The sequence below is a fragment of the Rattus norvegicus genome, chromosome 1, assembly GCF_036323735.1.
Source record: "Rattus norvegicus strain BN/NHsdMcwi chromosome 1, GRCr8, whole genome shotgun sequence".
NCBI classification, from domain to species: domain Eukaryota; kingdom Metazoa; phylum Chordata; class Mammalia; order Rodentia; family Muridae; genus Rattus; species Rattus norvegicus.
The window spans coordinates 216,085,077-216,103,452 of record NC_086019.1 but is presented as its reverse complement, the minus strand read 5'-3'; the positions used below and the strand labels follow the sequence as shown (position 1 = coordinate 216,103,452).

Here is an 18,376-nt window from a genome sequence, read left to right as displayed (position 1 = left end):
CAGATAATGTGGAAGGCACAAGGTTTGCTGGCCCAGTGAGGCAGAACCCAGCACCAAGGAGGATCAGGGACACTGTTAACCCACAGTGCTCCCCTTTTCTGGTCTTCTACTGGAGGAATCAAACCTAGGTTCCTGCCTCTGCTGCTGCTGACAAGTAGAGTTGGGAGGCTCTTAACCAACCCCATTCTGCCCTGTCTCTCTCCCTTGGGCACTATTCCTTGAAAAGACCACTAGGGGTCACTCACCATCTTGCCGAACCAGGCCTTGCTGGATGTAACGCACATAGGTGAAGAAGTTGCATACTGCAGTGATCTGTGGGCGGAACGGAGAGGGTGTGACCCACCAGATTCCCCATATTCTGGCGCCCCTGAAAGCCAATGTGGACCCTATTCCTCAACAGTAAGTCCCAGGTGCCTGGCAGAGCTGGGGGTGGGGGTGCTCTCTGACTCTACTAGAGTTCGGCTTCCAAGGTTTAATTAACAACAGCACGACTCCCACTGTTCCTAAGAATACCTGCTGCAGCTGGCTGTTACCGCGCAGCCAGCGAGACGCAGACACTCGCCGTGCCCATTTTACCTGCCATAAAGACTGCCGAGCGTGGAGTGAGAAAGTGGCCAGGCTGACCGATGGGATCAGAGCAGCCGGCCCTAACAGCCAAGCTCAGTCCTCTGTGGACCTGCTCCTTTGGAGCAAGGAGGTCCGGGCCCTCCAGACAAACTAGGTGCCATGTGTAATTTCAGGAAAAGCAATTAGAGTCACTTCCCTGAGCAGCCCTGGTCCCTAAGCTTGAGGACAAGTATGGCTAGAGAGGCCTGTTCCCTTCACCGGCACAGGCACAGCCACAGACTCTCGGCGAGAGGAGAGGTTTTGTTGCTACGTTGCCCAGAAGCCATCCCCGAGCCGGGCCCCCACTCCCAGCTTCTGAGGATGGGCTACATTGAGCCCATGGTGCCCATTTTGTGGAGGCCAGCTCTTTGGCTAGAACAGAAGCAGCTCCGCCCTTGGGACTCTCTCTGGATCTAGCTGAAGCTAAGGCCAGTCTTGGCTTGTCCCCTTTCCCTGCCCTCATCCTGCTTCCCTCCCTCCACTGAGAAGTTCCAGAAATGTCCATGCAGGCTCTGCCTCTAGAGAACCAGTCAAGAAGGAAGGTAATAAGCAGCTAGACCCATAGGAGCCCAGGTTTCTTGGGTAGGAAAGCCCTACATGTGAGTCATCCAGAGACTGGTGAGGGAGACACTACAGGGACGGGTGGTGCTCTCGCTAGTCCCCTAAACACAGACTTGCCAGGAAGCCAGAGAGCCGGAATTGGGGAAAGGTTGTTCAAGCAGGATGGTGTAAGGAAGGAGAGGGGAGGAGGGCTGGCACAACACAGATGCCTAGTGAGCAGCTGGCAGAGTGGTAGGATTTCTCCCCAGGGGTGTGCCCTCTGCTAACACCTCAGTGTCTCTAAGCAAGAACCACATACCAAACCTTAGACCCTCCTCAGCTCTGGTCTCTTCCACTACACAGCTTTGCCCAGCACAAAGCTGAAAGACTCACCCTGGCCCGGGAGGACGGTGAGATGTAATAGTGGCCGTCAGAGTCCCCCAGGCGGATTCGATGGTGGCAGGTACGCGCCAGTCCACTCAGGGCACATGTGCTGGGGAGAACAGAGGAAGAGTAAGGTTCACAGATGCAGGGAATATGTCCTAGCTAGAGGATGCAATGGCGGGGTGAGCACTGCAAGCAGGCAGGAAGTAGGGCCTGGCCTCCCCTTCCCTCCCATCTTCCAAAGGAGCCCAAGGTCAAACGAAGAGGTGGGGTAGGACAAAAGTCTTCAGGAGAAACCTTAAATACAGCTGGATCCATGTCCAGACCCTGTTCCTACATAGGCAGGGGAGCTTGGTCAACCTCATGCCAGGTATATGAGAGCCCACCCTCCACAGCCTCCATAACTGCCCCCAACCCCCACGCCAGTACAGGCAGGGGTCTTTAAGTTCAATCATCTCTTTCTCTAGCTGAATTCTGGTCTCACTGCCTCTCACATCCCCACACCAGACTTTATCATCCAGCCCTGTGTTGTCCCCTGCCCACCAGGCCTCATAAGAATCCCTTTCCCGTGTCACCTCTCCTGCAGCCAGGCCTAGGAAACCCACTTAACACCTCCAGCTGCCCACGTTAGGCTTCGGCTGTCCCTAGAGCCCATCCTCCAGACTCCTCCCAAATCTTGCTCCTCCGCTGGCCCCACCTCCATGATGAACTCTTCTACCTCCCACCCTGACACCTGTACCTGGTCACCACATCCCCAGACTACTCATCCCTTTTGCTTGAATTCCCTCAGCTCTTTCCAACCGCTCTCTCTTTTCCCTCACTCCTTTCTCTTCATCATAGCCAGGAACTTTTCCAAAGACCACATCGAGCCTATGCTCTGTCCCCGTGGCTTCTAGATCACAGAGGGGAGTAGTTACAGAATCCCAAGTAAAGGACAGTTAATAGTGTTCGTTGCCTCTTCCTTGACTGTGAGGCTGAAATGGGCCGGAGAACTCTCTTTTAAGGAAGTATCAGCCGGGGACCCTCATCCTGGTTAGCTGATGTCCTACCTGGCAGAGGCCCTTATACTCCGGCCTCAAGCAACCCCTCCAGACCCAGCCCCAGACCCTGTTCCATGGCTATGTCCTGATCTGAAGTGTTTGAAACCCTAGCTACCCAGGCCTTCATTCATTCTTTTCTGTCTATAAAGCGGTCTCAAAATGTTCCCTCTGCGTGGCCAGGCTTCCTTTGTGGAACCAGCTCGGCTGAACAAACTCTGGAATAATACCAAGGGGGGAACCTGCCTGGTCCTCAGCCCACCTTAACTTCTTCGTTCTGCTGCTACCTCTGCTCAGTGCTGGCTGAGCAACATGCAGGATAAGACGCCAGGGCTGTTGTTTATCGGCAGGAGATAGAGCCAGCCACTAGCAATCATATATTTGCCAACCAGAGCCCTACATCTCTCTGGGACAGAAGAGGAAAGAGAGGGAGCAAGGATGACTACAGCTAGAAGAGACACCCCCTGCTGGTAGCAGGAATTTTCATCAAAGATAACCCCTGCTCCTAAATGGGGTCAGTGGTGACTGTTCCTCTCTTGTAGTTGATTATTTTTATTTTTTAAGCAGGGTTTTACGTAGGCCAGGCTTATCTTGAACTTGCTATGTAGCCAAGAATGACCTTCAACTTCTGATCCTCCTGCCTCTACCTCCCGAGTGCTGGGATCACAGGTGTATGCCATCACACTTGGTTTTACATGGTGCTGGGGACAGATTCAGTGGCTTTGTGCATGCTAGTCAAGGACTTTACTAAGCTATACCCCCAGCCCCATGTCCATCTCTTGGGAGCCCCTAGGCTAGGTCATGAACCCTGGGAGATGGTCACCCTGAAAGTTACAGCCCCTACCCACCCCTAGGCTCTATATCCACCTAGGAGGCCCAAGACTCAGGCTCTTATCCCAGTCCTCCAGGGTGCTACCCAAGGCTCCATGCTGGACTTTGCCATGTGGGCAGGAAGGGGCCCAGGGCTTTAAGCTTACTTGGTGTTGTTACACTCAACATTGGGCAGAGTCTGTGAAGCCACGGGCTCAATGGTGAGTGTGTTGTCCTCCACTGCCGTCCGAACTAGAGCTGAGAGCTGTGGCACATCAGGGCAGAATAGTGAGATCTTGGGTGATGGGGAACTAGTGGGTTGGGTTCCCAGCTAGCCACTCAGCCCACCTCACCTCCTGCACTGTGAAGTCGAGGCAAGGGCCCACGTCCTCCCGGTACACCCTTTCTAGGAAGGGGCAGTTCTTATCCAGGGTAGGTGATGCCCTCCAAGCCTGGAACTCTGCAAACAGGGTTGTATCCACCTGGAGGAAAAGGGCGCCAAGTGGGGGCAGTCAGAGATGAGGGTGAGCACGCCAGAGAAAGCAAAGCGAACGGAGAGAAGAGCAGGGAGATGCAGGAGGGCTCAGTGGACCATCAGGCCTGTCCTCAGCAGCCATGCAGGGGAGCAGAGTCCAGGCAAAGAAGAGGTCGTGTCTGCCCTTTGCACCAAAGAATTTAGAACAACAGTTTGTGTCTGGGTGTACATTAAGTTTCTTGGCACTGCAAAATTACAGACTTGGATCCAGGGCCTTGGCCTGAATGCTGCTACTGACTCCTTTTGGAAGGAACATCAAGAGCAGGCCTGTTAAGAACCCGTGGGTCCCCATAGGAACACACAGGTCTCTCTATGTCCAGGATGCACATAGGCTCATGCACACAGGAGAGAACATTTCACAGGTTTCCCTGCTGCCCTGGGCTGCATGCACAGTGAATGAGGCCCAGAGGGGAGAGGTGGGGTGGGCCTCTAAAGGAGCCATTACCTGTCGGGAGAAGGAGAGAGAGGTATCGGAGTTGGGGGTCGTGGGCGGCCCCCCAGATGGGAGCTGCCAGGTCGGCTCGTAGGTGAGGTGGACGGCCTTGCTGGGGATCACGCACAGGAGCAGGGAGAGTAGAGGGGGCAGCCCAGGCTGGGCCAGAGGATGAGTGGACAGATGGACAGACAGACATAGAGACAGACAGGAGGAAGGAGGAGATGTCAGTGTCCAGTGGGGAGCTCAGTGCTCAGAAGGGGACTGAAAGGACTTGCTTGCACCTCCTTCCTAGAAGCTCAGGAGACAGATGAAAAGAATTCTGAGCTAGGGCTGGCTTGAGCAAGAGTCTAGGAAGCTGAATCTCACCCCACGTCTCCCCAGTGTTCATCGGATACTAAAAAGGCTGGCTTTTTAGCATCCACCCAATTCTAACAGCTACCCAAGCAAGGACCTATGATCATGTCAGTCCAATCTGGGCTAAGCCTTCCTCCCTCTTTTTCCTGTTGAGGCAGGAGAGAGACATTTGTCTAAGGCCATAGTTGCTTCAGCATCACAGCTAAGGGTGCCGAGGGCCCTAGAATACACAAGTGTCACGATGTGGTCTTAGACCTCAAGACTAAAATCACAAAACACCAGGTAGCCCCTCCCTAGAAGTCCAGTGGCACCTGTCAATCAATCAATACAGGAAGTGTATTTCTGAAGGTTTCCTGAGAAAGGACCTTCAGGTTCTGATAGCCTTAAGGTCAAAGATTATCACCTCCTGCTTGGAATCAGCCTGCCCAGCCTGAGTGGTTCAAGGGACCCTGAAGCCCAGAGAGGAGAGAAACAAGGGGTAGGGCCCACAGGAGGGATCAGGATGGCTTTTTCAGGCTGCTGACTTGGCTGGTTAAGCATGATCAACCCTCCCAAGTGTGAGCCCACTCTGGCCTGTGCCTCACCTCCTTGCCTTCTTTGTCTGGGGTGGGGATATGCCCTGCAGTGGGGCACACAACAGGGCAGAGGGAGCTGGTGCTCTTTTGGCGTGAGTGGCCCTTTCGGGGTCCGGCTTTGGTGGGACTCAGCAGCTGTGGGTGGAGCTCACGGTTGGGAGAGGCTGGTGTGGATGTGATGACCAGTGTCTTCAAGGCTGTCACCTCTGCCTGTAGCATGTCGATCTGTCCCAGACAAGATGGCCATCAACCCCAACATGGGGTTAATGTCACATGGTTACCACAGCCTGGCAACCAAACATCCCCACAGTACCTGTCTCCTTGCCCTTGGAACAACCTCTAAGACATCTATTCTAAGTGCCAGTTTGTTTTTTTTTTTTTTTTCTTTTTTCTTTTCGGAGCTGGGGACCGAACCCAGGGCCTTGCACTTGCTAGGCAAGCGCTCTACCACTGAGCTAAATCCCCAACCAAGACATCTATTCTAGAGAGAGGGAATCCAAGGCTGACAGGAGACATGGCCTGCCTCAGGCCACACTGTGAGACTCTGCTGGAAGCAGGCATCTAGGAACTTCCTAGAGTTCCTGCTAAGTATTCATGGTTCCCCAGAAGCAAAGAAAAGCGGTCCCAGCTTCACATTTACTGATCGGCCAGCAGACGTTCTGAGAGAGGACACTCCCTGCCTGTGCTCTACCGCCATGGCCAACATTTCTACTTTGGAGGCAGGAGGAGACCTGCAATAACCACTGGATCCTCCTGGGCTCCAGAGGACCCTAGGGAAGACAGTGGTGCACCAAGAGCACTGATGGAGTCTGGTGCCATGGGCTACTTAACTTCAGACCCACCCTACCTGTCCCAGACCTGGGTTCTCCTGTTCCTGGTAGGTCTGACAGGGACCTGCTGCACGCCCTTGCTAGCTGAGGGTTGTACACCCCATCAGGGACTATGACAGGAGCCATGGGCTGGCCTAGGCACACAGGGATGGGTCTCACCTTGCCCCAAGCCTCCTTCAACTGCTTTTCCGATGCTGCCTGCTTCATGTTGGCTTCCCGAACCATCTTGTGAGCTTCCTAGAAGGGCAGCATCTCTGCATGAGCGGTCACAGGACACTGGACACATGGGCCACCCATTCCCAGGCCGCCCAGCGTACCTCAAACAGGCTGGCCGTCAGCTCCTCCAGCTCCTGCTCCAGCTGTGCGCGCACTTTGCAAAGCCGTTCACACTCTTCATCCTTAAGCTTCAGCTCCTGGGTGCAGGCAGGAGGCTGTTAGCCTGCTCTAACCAGGTCCCCAGCCACCAGCTCTGGGACTGTCACCAGGTATCTGACACTCGATGGTACTTTAGCCCATGCGCAAGTTAAAACCCTATCCTGGCATCCCATCCCAGCTGGAAGAAGACTTCCGGGTAAGTCAGGATGTGTGGAAGTCACTTCAGACTTCTGAGCCTTCAGCGACAGAGGGCATGCCTAGCGTGCTTGAAGCCCTGGGTTGAACCAGCCTCTTCCATTGGGTTCCCAGGACTCCAGCATGGGCCAGGCTTTGACAAGTAGTTTCTCCTCTCCCTTCCTTCTACAGCTATCTGAGGTCACTCAGTGTAGCTGCTCTACCTCAGTCCCCAACCCTGCCCTGGAGCACCCACCTTCTGGGCTTTGTATAGCTCCTCCTTTAGGAATTCAGAGCCCTTCTCTCGGATCTCCATGGAGGAGCTGCGCAGGCGTGATACATCCAATGGAGCAGCTGCTGGGTGTTCCTCACCCCCGGCCTCCTCCCAGGAAGCAGAGGCTTCTACCAGGCCTCCTGGGGACTTCCTGTTACCTTTGCTGGGGCCCAGGTTTTTCCAGGGGACTGAAATAGCTGAGAGGCCCACAGGGAGGCCCTCGTCTTGTTGGGGTGGGCTGCAAGGCAAACGAGGACATAAGCATACACAGGGTAAGGACTCAGGACCTGCAGAACTGAGCCCAGGGACCAACCCCAGGACACATCCCTGTCACGTAAGCCTCAGTCTGTCCATCTGTAAAATAGAGCCACTATAAGCTGTAACTAAACCGTAACTGGACTGTTACAAGGGCAGAATGACCAAGCACGAACTTTCTTAGGGGCCAAGGCAGGACTCATGTACCTTTGTTACCCACCATCCCCACCCTTGGGCACAGGGCTTGGTACACAGCAGGCGACCACCACTTTGTTGAGCAGACGAATGGATATAAATGCATCGGTCCTTACACCATAGATAGGATTGTCCCAATGATTCTAACTCCCAAGAGTTGAAGGGAATGGGCAGAAAACCTTGGCACAGCAGAGCCAATTAAATGGGTTTGTTAAAGCGAAGCAAATGTTATCAATGACAAAGCATTGTTAGTGGACATGTCAATATGATAGAAGTCCACAAGGCGGACTAGAGAGGAAGCACCAGGCCTCAACAGGCAGGAAGAGCCTACAAATAGTCCAGGCATAACAGACCCACTTCCTGCCACCCCTGGATTTTGTGAGGAGCAAGATTCAACTCTCCCTGGCCTTCTCTGTGACTAAAGACAAACACACCCTCCTCTGGAAGCCTCAGGACCCTCCGCTTGCTGAATCGGAAGCCCCTAGATGGACTAGGGGTTATGTCCTTAATCAACCCCCACCTCCAAGCTACAGCACACCCTAGAAAGCAGACCCTGGAGAAGGAAGAGAGGAAGGTCTGGCCAGTGACCGTTTGTGCAGAAACAGCGCCTCTGGCTTTGCTAGCTCAGCAAAAATCTGGGGCTCCTGAGCCAGCAGCCTCAGAGCAGCAGTGGCTTGGCGGGTTGGGGGGGCTGGGCTACAGATAACCGTGGGGAAGTGAGGAGGAGGGGCTCAGCCAGGCCTGCACTGGAGGAACAAGGCCAATGAGACTGGGCCTTGGAATAACTGGGAGGAAATGCTGGGGTTTAGCCTCTCTCTTGTCCCCAAGCCCCTGAGAAGCTCTGAGCCTCAGTTTCTCTCTGAGTAACACAAAGAAACTAAGCTCTCAGAGACCACGGCAGTGAGTGAGCCCACTGCCAACTCCTTTAACATGACCCTGGCCACTGCCTAACCCAGCCTTCTCTCTGCCCTGGAACAGGCCTAAGGTATAACCTTGAGGCTCCTGGAACTGGGCTCTGCTTGGCAGAGACTGGGCCTCATTGAATATAAGGTAAGGGCAGAGATTCACCATTCCACCAGTGTGTGTGACAGATTTTCCTAATACCATTTTTTGGGGTGGGGGAGGGGGTCTTGTTGGCACAGGGTTCTTGAGGTCTGAGGCAACCCTATCAGTGCTGTGGCAGCCGTATGGGATGAGAACTCTGCCCAGGGACTGGGAGTTTTCTCTGTGTGTCAGTGTCTGTATGTTTGTGTTGGTACAGCCATGTCTATGCACATGCATGTGGAGGCCAGAGGTCAACCTTGGATGTTGCTTCTCTGGAGTTATCACAGGTCTCTTACTGGGATCTTAGGTTGCCTCAGTTGAGTGGATAAGGAGCCTTGGGGCTTCTCTTGCCTCTTTCCCCAGGATGATGATTATAAGAGTGTGCCACCATGCCTGGCTCAAACTCAGGTCTCCATGCTTGCATAGCAGCATGGCTTACTCGTGCCTCTGTTTGTGTGTGTGTGTGTGTGTGTGTGTGTGTGTGTGTGTGTGTGTGTGTGTGAAGACTTATTTGTATTTATGTGCACATATATGTCCATGGATGTTACATGTGTTTGTACTCATAGGGACCAGAAGAAAGCATTAGATCCCCTAGAGGTAGAGCAGCAAGCAGTCCTGTTGTTCTTTTTTTTTTTTTTTTTTTAACAGTCCTGTTCTTGATGTGGGAACTTGGGTCCTCTGGTAGAGCAGTAAGTGCTCTTAATGACTTAGCGCTCTTGCGCTCTCTCTCTCTCTCTCTCTCTCTCTCTCTCTCTCTCTCTCCCCCCCCACCCGCCCCAGTCCCACCCCACACATTGTTTTTAATATTCTTTACCCAGTAATTGTAGTCTTTGCCCCATACTTCAGATAGGGGTGCAAGCTCAGAGAGAAGAGGGGGCTTCCACGGAGGTCCCAGGTCAGGGGTGATGTGGAGACAGGCAGCCAGGTCTTCAGCCTGGGCCCCCCCAGCTTCTGGCCAAGTGGCCTGGAATGTGGTGAGCATTGGAATCAGCACACATGTTTCATGATCAAGGGTTTCTAGGCCCAGAGCAACTACGCAGTAGGCTCTCTATGAGTTATAGCAGAGAAGCCTTACCCAGTTCAGCTCAAACTGGACTCTTGCTAAGTCAGAAAACACCCTGACTGGACTGACAGCCTGTGGGGAGAAAGAGGAGGGTACTGTTGCCAAGATCATGGCTATGCTTTGTCCTGGGAATGTCTGAAGTTCCTGAATCTGCTTTCCCCATAGACAGATAAAAGAAACTATCAGGCAGTGGGATGTTATCAAAATCAAACAGGAACTCACTTGTTACAGTGCCAGGTGAATAGGGATCAACCCTAACTGGGCAGAGATGCCCAAAATGCTCTCCCTGACTCTGGGTCCTGAAGCTGAACCTACAGGCACTCACGTCCCAGCAAGGGATAGCAGAGGCGGGAGGGAAGAAGGGCACAAATGTGTGTGTGTTTAGCAACAACTGCAGTCTGCAGATCTTCTTCCGTTCAATTTCTGGTGATTCATAAAGAATCAGAGAAAAAAGGAGGGGTTGGGGATTTAGCTCAGTGGTAGAGCGCTTGCCTAAGAAGCGCAAGGCCCTGGGTTCGGTCCCCAGCTCCGAAAAAAAAAAAAAGAACCAAAAAAAAAAAAAAATCTGCATGTGAACTCCTCAGGTCTCCAGTAAGTAGGAACCTGAGATCCCTGCACCTTCTCAGTCCAGACTCTGTGGGAATATAATCTTTTGTGAGGTGTATACTATGGGATGGGAATCAATCTTCTAGGGGTGAGAGATATTAAGAGTCAAGGTCAGAAGCAGATGGGAGACCAACATCCCCCATCCTGATGCTGACTTAGGAGCCGAGGGCCCCCACATACAGGAAGCACTCTCCTGGGTTACTTCCCCAGGAAACAGAGCAGTGGCCTCAATCCTCAGTCTGCCAGGCCTGCTTGTAGAGGCAGCAGAGATTTTTGTCTCTCAACCCCTCAAAGCCTAACTAAAGGAGGAATCCCAAACTCCGTGGCCTGTCAGCCACTCAGATGCTCAACACCCCTTGGGATCAGGAATTCCTGGTCAGAGCTAAATAGGGATCTCTCTCAGCCCTCCAAGCTCCTACCTCTCCCACCCTGGACAAGCCAGCCCGCTCTCTCTGGGCTCCTCAGCAAGCAGGCATGGCCCTCCACAGCCATTTCTACAGTTAAGAATCCCTTCTGTCTTCCAGGCCACAATGTTTCACTAAATAAACAGCAGAGGGGGCACTGAGCACAGCTCTGGAGCAGGAAAAGAACTGGCTGGGAGCATCTGGTGCTAGGGGAAGCTACAGAAATCTTCCTGGAACTCACTCTCTCAGAAGGGCCAGTGCTATGGTGCAGGGAGTGGATTCAGACCCATTTAGGAGACTAAGAATGAAAGACACATGACTCTAATTCTCGGGTGGCAACAAGGTGCCAGGAAAGGTTCTGTAACGGCACCCTACATTCAGCCCACACGCCCGGCAAACAGCTCAAGTCTTCAGCAAACCAACAAGCACACAGGGTTTTCAGGTTCCCGCTTCAGGTTTAGGTCAGCTCACCCACCATTTCAAGCACCATGGGCGCCATGACAGTACTATAGTGAGACGGACTCCACAGTCTAATTTTAATGACAGGGCAACCAAGAACGAGGCAGGCTTGGTGACCTGGCTTCTTCGAACACAAAGCAAGGAGGTGATAGGACTGGAACTGACCCCAGACTGCAGGCACAGCACAAACAGCATGTGACCTGCCCCCCAGAAGCGGGAATGAATGAAGGTTTCAGAGAAGTAAGGCAGGATGCAGATGGGGTTTGAGGAAGTTGGAGACAGTGCCCAAGTAAGGGAGGAGTGGTAAAGGGTGATGCCCAGGGCTTCCTTGCTAGCTGAGCAGGACTGAGAGAGAACATACAGACAGAGAAAACTCCGTAGGGGGGCCATGGCCATGGGTAGGGTTGAGCAGGAGCTGGGTAGAAGAGAAGGTAAAATATGCAATACAGTAATTGATTAACTAAGCTAATTTAAAACCAAGGGAAAGGTGGGTGGAAATGAGGAAGTGGGAAGGGGTCTTCCAGGAAGCGAAAGGGGGTAGCTCAGGTTTTTGGGAAGTACAGAGTGCTGTGGGTGGCTGAAGGGAAAAGGCAGGACTGTAGCAGCTGTTGGGAGGCACCATTGGGAACAGCCAGCACTGAGTCTGGGTTTAGTGGGTGGCAGAGGAGGACCCTGAGAACCAGAGACACATCTTATCTCTTTGGTAGTAGGGTCTGCAGTTGGGTCAGACTCCAGTGAGCCAAGGCAAGGAGACACAAAGGGCAGGCAGAAGATGGGCCTAGGCCACTGATGGGGGGGGGGGGGGGCACAGGGGGGTGGGGCTGCAAGAACAGCAGCAGGACCTAGTGGAAGAGATCAAGAGACTAAGTAGATTCTTCCTGTCATTGCCAGGGCAGATTCTTCCTGTCATTGCCTCCACCCCAGGCCAAACCAGCTCAGCCTAGAAGGGGACACAACACTCTGTGTCTCCACCAGCCAGGCCTAGATAAGAGAGTAGCATGCTCTGCTAAGACAGGCTTCTGAGGGACTCCTTATATATTTAGTCCAAGATCATACACACACACACACACACACATACACACACACACCCCTCTGACATATACTATGATATACTATGTGCCTAGTGAACACCGACTGTGCCAGCTTCCACACCCTGATCCTTCCATGGACGTAAGGAAGATTTCAGGGGCCACCATGTCATCCCCTTCTTACCACCCATTTTGCTTTGTTTGCTCCAGGCCTGGCAAGGCAGGGCTCTACTGAGTCTGGTCTGATCCTGTACACAAAAGTGCAGGGTAAGGGACAGCAGGCAAGACACTTGCATCTGTTGAAAGGCCAGGGTGAGTGGGGAGATCATCTGCCTGATCCTGGGGCCCTCAGTCCCCTGTGACTTGGGTCTCAGAAGCTCGTAGAGTAGCAAAGGCTCAGAACAGTTAAGTGAAAGACTGCAGAGCCTCGACACCTGCCAACTGTGGGACTCCTTAGTCACTGGCCTTTAACTCCTAGGAGGCTGGGTGATCTTAACTTTTTCCTTAGCACTCCATTAGAACTTGGCTCTCTCTAGAGAAATGTGTGGTTAGTCCTATCCAGGAAGTAGAGCGACTGAGACCAGCTGGTCACACCAATGTTGCATGGCTGCTCGGTGGGACAGAACCAGCACAGAACTCAGTCTGTAGACTCTGCTGACCAATTGTAAAGTTCCCAGGACTGTGTTAGGCTCAGAGCTCTCAAAATATCACCCTCACTCCATCACCTAGAATGGGCATGGCCCCCAAGACCATAGGCCTGTGAAACTGTAGGAGATGGAGGAGGGGAAGCCCAGTCTGCGGTCTGTGGGGGAGGTGGAGCCCCTGGAAGTGAGGTTAGATAGCTAGGCATAGCAGTGCAGCATCCTGGAGGCTAATCAGAGAGGGTTAAGAGTTCTAGGCCAGTGAGACGGTTAAGGAGGAAAGAGGCTTGCTGTATAAGCTTGGGGGGCCTCAGTTTGATCCCTAGAACCCACATAAAAGTAGAGTACCAAACCCACAAAGTTGCCCTCTGACCTTATCATGTGTGTGTGGTGACACATGTGCTCTCTCCCTCCATCTTACGCACACTTACACACACACATACATACACACACACATACACACACATACACACACACATACATACACACACATACACACACATATACACACACATACATACACACATGCACACTTACACACACACATACATACACACACACATACACACACATACACACATATACACACACATACATACACACACATACACACACATACACACACATACATCACACACACATACATACATACACACACATACATATACACACACCATACACACACACACATACATCACACACACATACATACATACACACACATACATATACACACACCATACACACACACACACACACACACACACACACACACACACACACACACCACACTAATAAAAATGTCTTTAAAGAGAGTTCCAGATCAGTTTAGTCTACATGGTAAGAACCTGTGTCCAAAATAAAGCAAACCAAAACGACACTTAGGTTGGCTATGCAGCCCAGTTGCCTGAGTCCTGGCCCAGAACACAAAGGTCTAGATCCTGTCCTCCTCACTTCTAAACTCTAAACCAGGCATTGTGGCACATGCCTGTAATCCCAGTACTTGGGAGATGGAGAGAGAGGGTCATCCTTGGCTATACAGGGAGTTTGAGGCCAACCTGGGCTACATGAGACCCTGTACCCACTTCCTTTACTCCAAAAATCAGATTAGTATGGCCATTTACTTCAGAGTTCAAGGTTTATCTTCAAAAGGATCTCTACTCCTGACTCCTACAGGATCCAGCCAGTCACTTTGGCTTATCTCCATTTAGGACTCTGCCGTAAACAAACACCATAGCTCAGTTCCATTTACAGCAGGAAGCCAGGCCCCAACCCTTCCTGGGCTAGGATACATACCTCCTAGGATATAGCCCTTAGAGTTGACATCAGCTTCTAGGGATCTCATAGAGTGACCTGCAGTGTGTGACCCAGAGCGTGGTCCCTCTTAACAGCTGTAGGGAGTGGACTGCTCCAAGGCCCCTAAGTCCCCAGAGCATTCCGAACCCTATGTACAAAGGCTGGGAGATGGCTTAGTGGGTAAGAGTGGGACACAGCACCATGAGAATCAGTGGTGTATACTAGCCACCAGCTTGGCTAAACAAGTCCCAGGGTTAGTGAAGAGACCTGGGAATACAGTGGAGACAGGAAGGACACCTGGCATCTCCTCCGGTAACACATACCCCCCCCCCACACACACACACACACGCACACCCAAAGTACTCAAGCTGACTCCAGCCCAGAGAAGGGGAGTTGTCACCCTAAGGGTTATACAGCAACTGTCTCAGTTCGCCCAGCAGAAAGGCTCACAGCTCCTTTCAGACCAGGCTGCTCCTCAAACACACAGCCTCAGGCAATGCATCCCTAAGTGGGATTGCCTCAATCTGAGGCAGGCTCCTTGAACCCATCCAAAACACTTCCCAAGTCTAGCTAGCTTCTTTCCCTGGAGCAAATTCCCAACAAACACAGGCTGGCTTCTGCTCCCTCTAAAAGATCAAGCCTGCCTACACCTCCCGGGAGCTCAGTTCTGGTGCCCTGGCTGGGGTTGAAGCGGCAAAGCTCGAAGCTCCCCAGCATTTCAGCTCAAACTCAGCTGGGGTCCATGAGAGTAAATAGATCTTACCTGTTCCCCTCCCCAGGGTTTCCTCCCTCCGCTTATCTATCGTGCCTATCGTCTGCCTATCCTGAAACAGTTCTTAGCAGGAACACCCCCAAGACCCTTTGCAGCCCAGGAAGGAGAAGGCATTTGCCTAAATTCAAGAAAGGACATCAACTTTATGTGAACACGAGGCTGGGACTCCTACTAGACTGGCCAAGAACAGGAGTCAGCCTTAAGAACCGATGGCCCTTCCGAAAAAAAGAACCAAAAAAAAAAAAAAAAAAAGAACCGATGGCCCTAACAGATGGGAGTGGGGATGAGGGGTGGGAAACGGGTTCACTCAGGACTCAGGGTCTATGCCTATGCCCCTCCAGGTTCCAGTCAACTAGCCAGAGACCTTGGAGAGACACAGCTAGCTTTCTCAACTGCACTGCTTCCCCAGAGTTTATGGGTGTTCCCTCCTTTAAATGTGTGCCCCAGTTTGAGGTATACATACTACTTACTCATCCCCATCACCACCACTTCTCTCATGCGCTCCACTGGAGCTAGGATCACCCTTCCCACCCTGGGGCAACTCAGATCGGTCCTGCCAAGGTCCTTTCAGATCTCAGGCTGCAGTGTGTCCTCATGCTACAATGCACCTCGCCGCAGCAGGCAGGGCTGAGAGTACAGATTATTTCCCAAGTGGGGTACAAACAACAGCAATGATCCCCTGTTCTCCCATCCCAGGAGGCCAGCGTGGCCCAGACCGAGCGCAGAGCCACCGGCGTGCGGGGACCTACCCGCTCCACATCCCGAGGTCTCCGCCGCAGCCGCGTCCACGCGCACCACCAACTCTGCCGGGCCCCAGAGCTGCCCTGCCGCCTGTCAATCGCTCCTCCGCCAGTCTGTCCCGCTGGCCGCCAAGGGTTTGCGGCTCCGCCCCACCCCAGACCTTCCCCTGCCCTGGGCGGGTCACGTGTCCTTGAGGCGGGCCCCAGGCCACGTGCCCGGCCCCGCCCCTCTGCCGGCCCAGCCCTGTCCCTCTTGCTGCTTGGGGACAATGACCCTCCGGAGCGAGAACGGGACTGGTCCCATCATCTCGCATCCAGATCTGGCTTCCGCCTTTCCCTATCACTCTCTGCCTTGCACTTTTAAAGCACCCTTGCTTGAGAACCTACAATGGCTCTCGGGGATCTCAGCTCTATTTCTCGGGCAGATTGTCACTCAAAGTGGGCAAACAGCTCCTGCACCCTCATTCAGACTTCTAACCCTGTTACCAGACTCTGGAGCTCATAGCTTTGCATCAATCCCAGAGTGACACTGGGCTTCTGGGAAGGGGGCGGGGCAGACCCTAAACGAATATTCATTGAGCGGTTTAAGCTAAGAGAGCACTACTTCGGCCCAATCTTACCAGCTTTGCTTCCAGGCCCCTCCTCTTATATCTCTGAATACTAGTTCATCCCAGCCTTCGAGCCATCCTAAACTCTGGAGACTACTCTGCCAACCTCACTAGCACCTGTCTGTCCCAGGTACTTTAAAAAAAAAATCTGTAAAAAGCTTGAATCCTTTGCCACTTTTCCCTCAGTTCCTATGCCCTCCTTTTATCCTAACCACTGACCTGAATGAAGTTCAGCCTCAGATCAGGATCCAACAAGTAGAGCCCAGAGTCAGCCCCTCCTTGAGAACTAAGACCAGCTCCCACAGGCAGGGTCTACAGCACTCTCTGGGCTTTTAAGAACACATCTCACTCATCCATCCACACAAACAGGCATTCAGCTGCCCCTTCTGAACTGCTCAGGCCACGTGAAACCAAGAGTTTCTCCAGGCCGGAACTCCTACCTCCCTCTCTCCTTTCCCTTAGGCCCCTCTTCCTCAGTGGGTGTGGGTCATATACTGCCTAGGTTGGTCTCCAGACCCTGGGCTAAACGGACACTTCCTCCTCAATGCCCTCATTGGCTGCAACTGCATGCTTGGCTTATGGAATTCCAGTATGGTAAATGGGAGACCTCTACTGCCAGACTTGCCTAGAACCCACCTTCACCAACGGATTATCTCTTTTAAAAACAGAAAAGAGGGGTTGGGGATTTAGCTCAGTGGTAGAGCGCTTGCCTAGGAAGCGCAAGGCCCTGGGTTCGGTCCCCAGCTCCGAAAAAAAGAAAAAGGAAAAAAAAAAAAAAAAAAAAAACAGAAAAGAAAGCCAGGGAATGATGGCACGCACCTTTAATCCCAGCACTCTGGAGGCAAAGGGAGGCAGAACTCCGAGTTCAAGGCCAACCTGCTCTACAAAGTAAGTTCCAGGACAGCTAGGACTGCTACACAGAGAAACCCTGTCTCAAAAGTCAAAAATCAAAACAAAATAAAACCCCACAACAGCAAAAGAAAGCCCACCCACCTGCCCGCCCCACAGAAAACAAACAGAAAAAGAGTTAGGCTGGAAATGGCTCAGCCAGTAAGGGCCTGCATTGCTCTTGCAGAGGACACAAGTGTGGTTCCCAGCACCCCTATCAGGCAATTCAAAACCCTGACTCCACAAGGGAACCCTATGCCTTCTTCTGGCCTCTGGGGGCACCTGATGAATGTGTACAAGTCCACGAATGAACATACACACATAATAAAGTAAGTATTAAGAACAGATGCTCCTTTGTCAGCTTATAGGAGCAAGGACTTGGTGACTGGAACCCATGTCTTTGCCCATGGCTGGCATCTTCCACCATGGAGAAGACGGCTCTCCACAGCATCCTTCTCATCTGACAGAATCTCTCAGCCCAGGTCTTCTATGTCCTTCCCTCACTATAGGGTGGTTTTTACCAGACTATGACTTCTAATGGGCAAAGACCAACCCCTTCTTGGGCTATGTTCCTCCACCCAGCCCAGCCCAGCTTAGGGTCTGGCCAAAGCAGATATCAACATATTTCTGTTGACTTGAGCCCTTCACTAGCTAAGCCTTGAGCAAATGCTCTTTTCCTGTTCCTTGCTCTGGTCACCTAGGGGCAGGAGGAAAAGATGACAGAGAAAGAGTCCAGGACAGGGCCTTTGCCTTCCAAGTGTTTAAAAGCCAGGGCAAAGATAAATTCTGTCAATGGGATTAGTGAGAGTCAATGGAGGTGTTAGCAAAGGGGAAGGTTCCTGAGGAAAGGTCTCATCCTAGGAGCCCTTGAAGGAGGCCTCAAAGGACAATTGTGTGGTCACCACCCTAAGAGCATTGACCATTGATGTGCAATTACTAACCAAAAATATCTTGTCTTTTACGCATCTAGACTCTGTGAACTTCCAAGCCACCAGGCCTTCCTCTCAGCAGCACAGAGAACCCTGCTGTGACACTGGAAAGGGATGTCCTCAGAGAAGTTAAAGAACCTGCTTTATGTCATGAGAGCCAGGGGAGGGGAGGTGGGATCTCTTTACAGAAGCTTTTCCTAGGGACGACACAGAGCCCCTGGTACTGGTGGAATCTGTGTCTGGGTACAGCCAGCCCTCGAAAGATTAGTGAATACCTACTGGGTGCCTGACCCAGCCAGTGGGGAGGAGAAAATTAAAGATATGTCTACAGTTACAAACCACCAAAAGCCTCATTGTTCTTCCTTCCACACACACCTCCTGTCCACTCTCCCCTCCCCCAGTTTGCTACCTTTAAGCCACAGGCCCTAGGCTGAGGCTGAAGATATATGGGACTTGAATCTGAATCCGCCTCTGATTCTGGAGTTCCATCTGTTTCTAACTGTGACCTAGGATGCATG

The 18,376-nt window shown here is 52.4% G+C and overlaps 1 protein-coding gene across 10 annotated transcripts in view; it reads right to left on the bottom strand.

Moving 5' to 3' along the window:
• Window positions 1-18,376, bottom strand: part of Rab3il1 (RAB3A interacting protein-like 1) — a 36,567-nt gene that overhangs the window by 4,157 nt on the left and 14,034 nt on the right. For 5 of the 10 annotated variants that reach the window (XM_039090212.2, XM_039090274.2, XM_039090314.2 and 2 more), the window contains 9 exons: window positions 6,913-7,168; window positions 6,425-6,520; window positions 6,267-6,344; window positions 5,287-5,502; window positions 4,358-4,504; window positions 3,731-3,859; window positions 3,545-3,642; window positions 1,540-1,639; window positions 246-312 (listed from right to left, as the gene is read on the bottom strand). In XM_039090212.2, the coding sequence (XP_038946140.1) occupies window positions 246-312; window positions 1,540-1,639; window positions 3,545-3,642; window positions 3,731-3,859; window positions 4,358-4,504; window positions 5,287-5,502; window positions 6,267-6,344; window positions 6,425-6,520; window positions 6,913-7,168 (1,187 nt within the window). Of the gene's footprint in view, window positions 1-245; window positions 313-1,539; window positions 1,640-3,544; window positions 3,643-3,730; window positions 3,860-4,357; window positions 4,505-5,286; window positions 5,503-6,266; window positions 6,345-6,424; window positions 6,521-6,912; window positions 7,169-15,442; window positions 15,601-18,376 lie in introns of those variants that run through there. The other 5 variants (XM_063277147.1, XM_063277108.1, XM_063277169.1 and 2 more) reach the window with 3 other exon arrangements.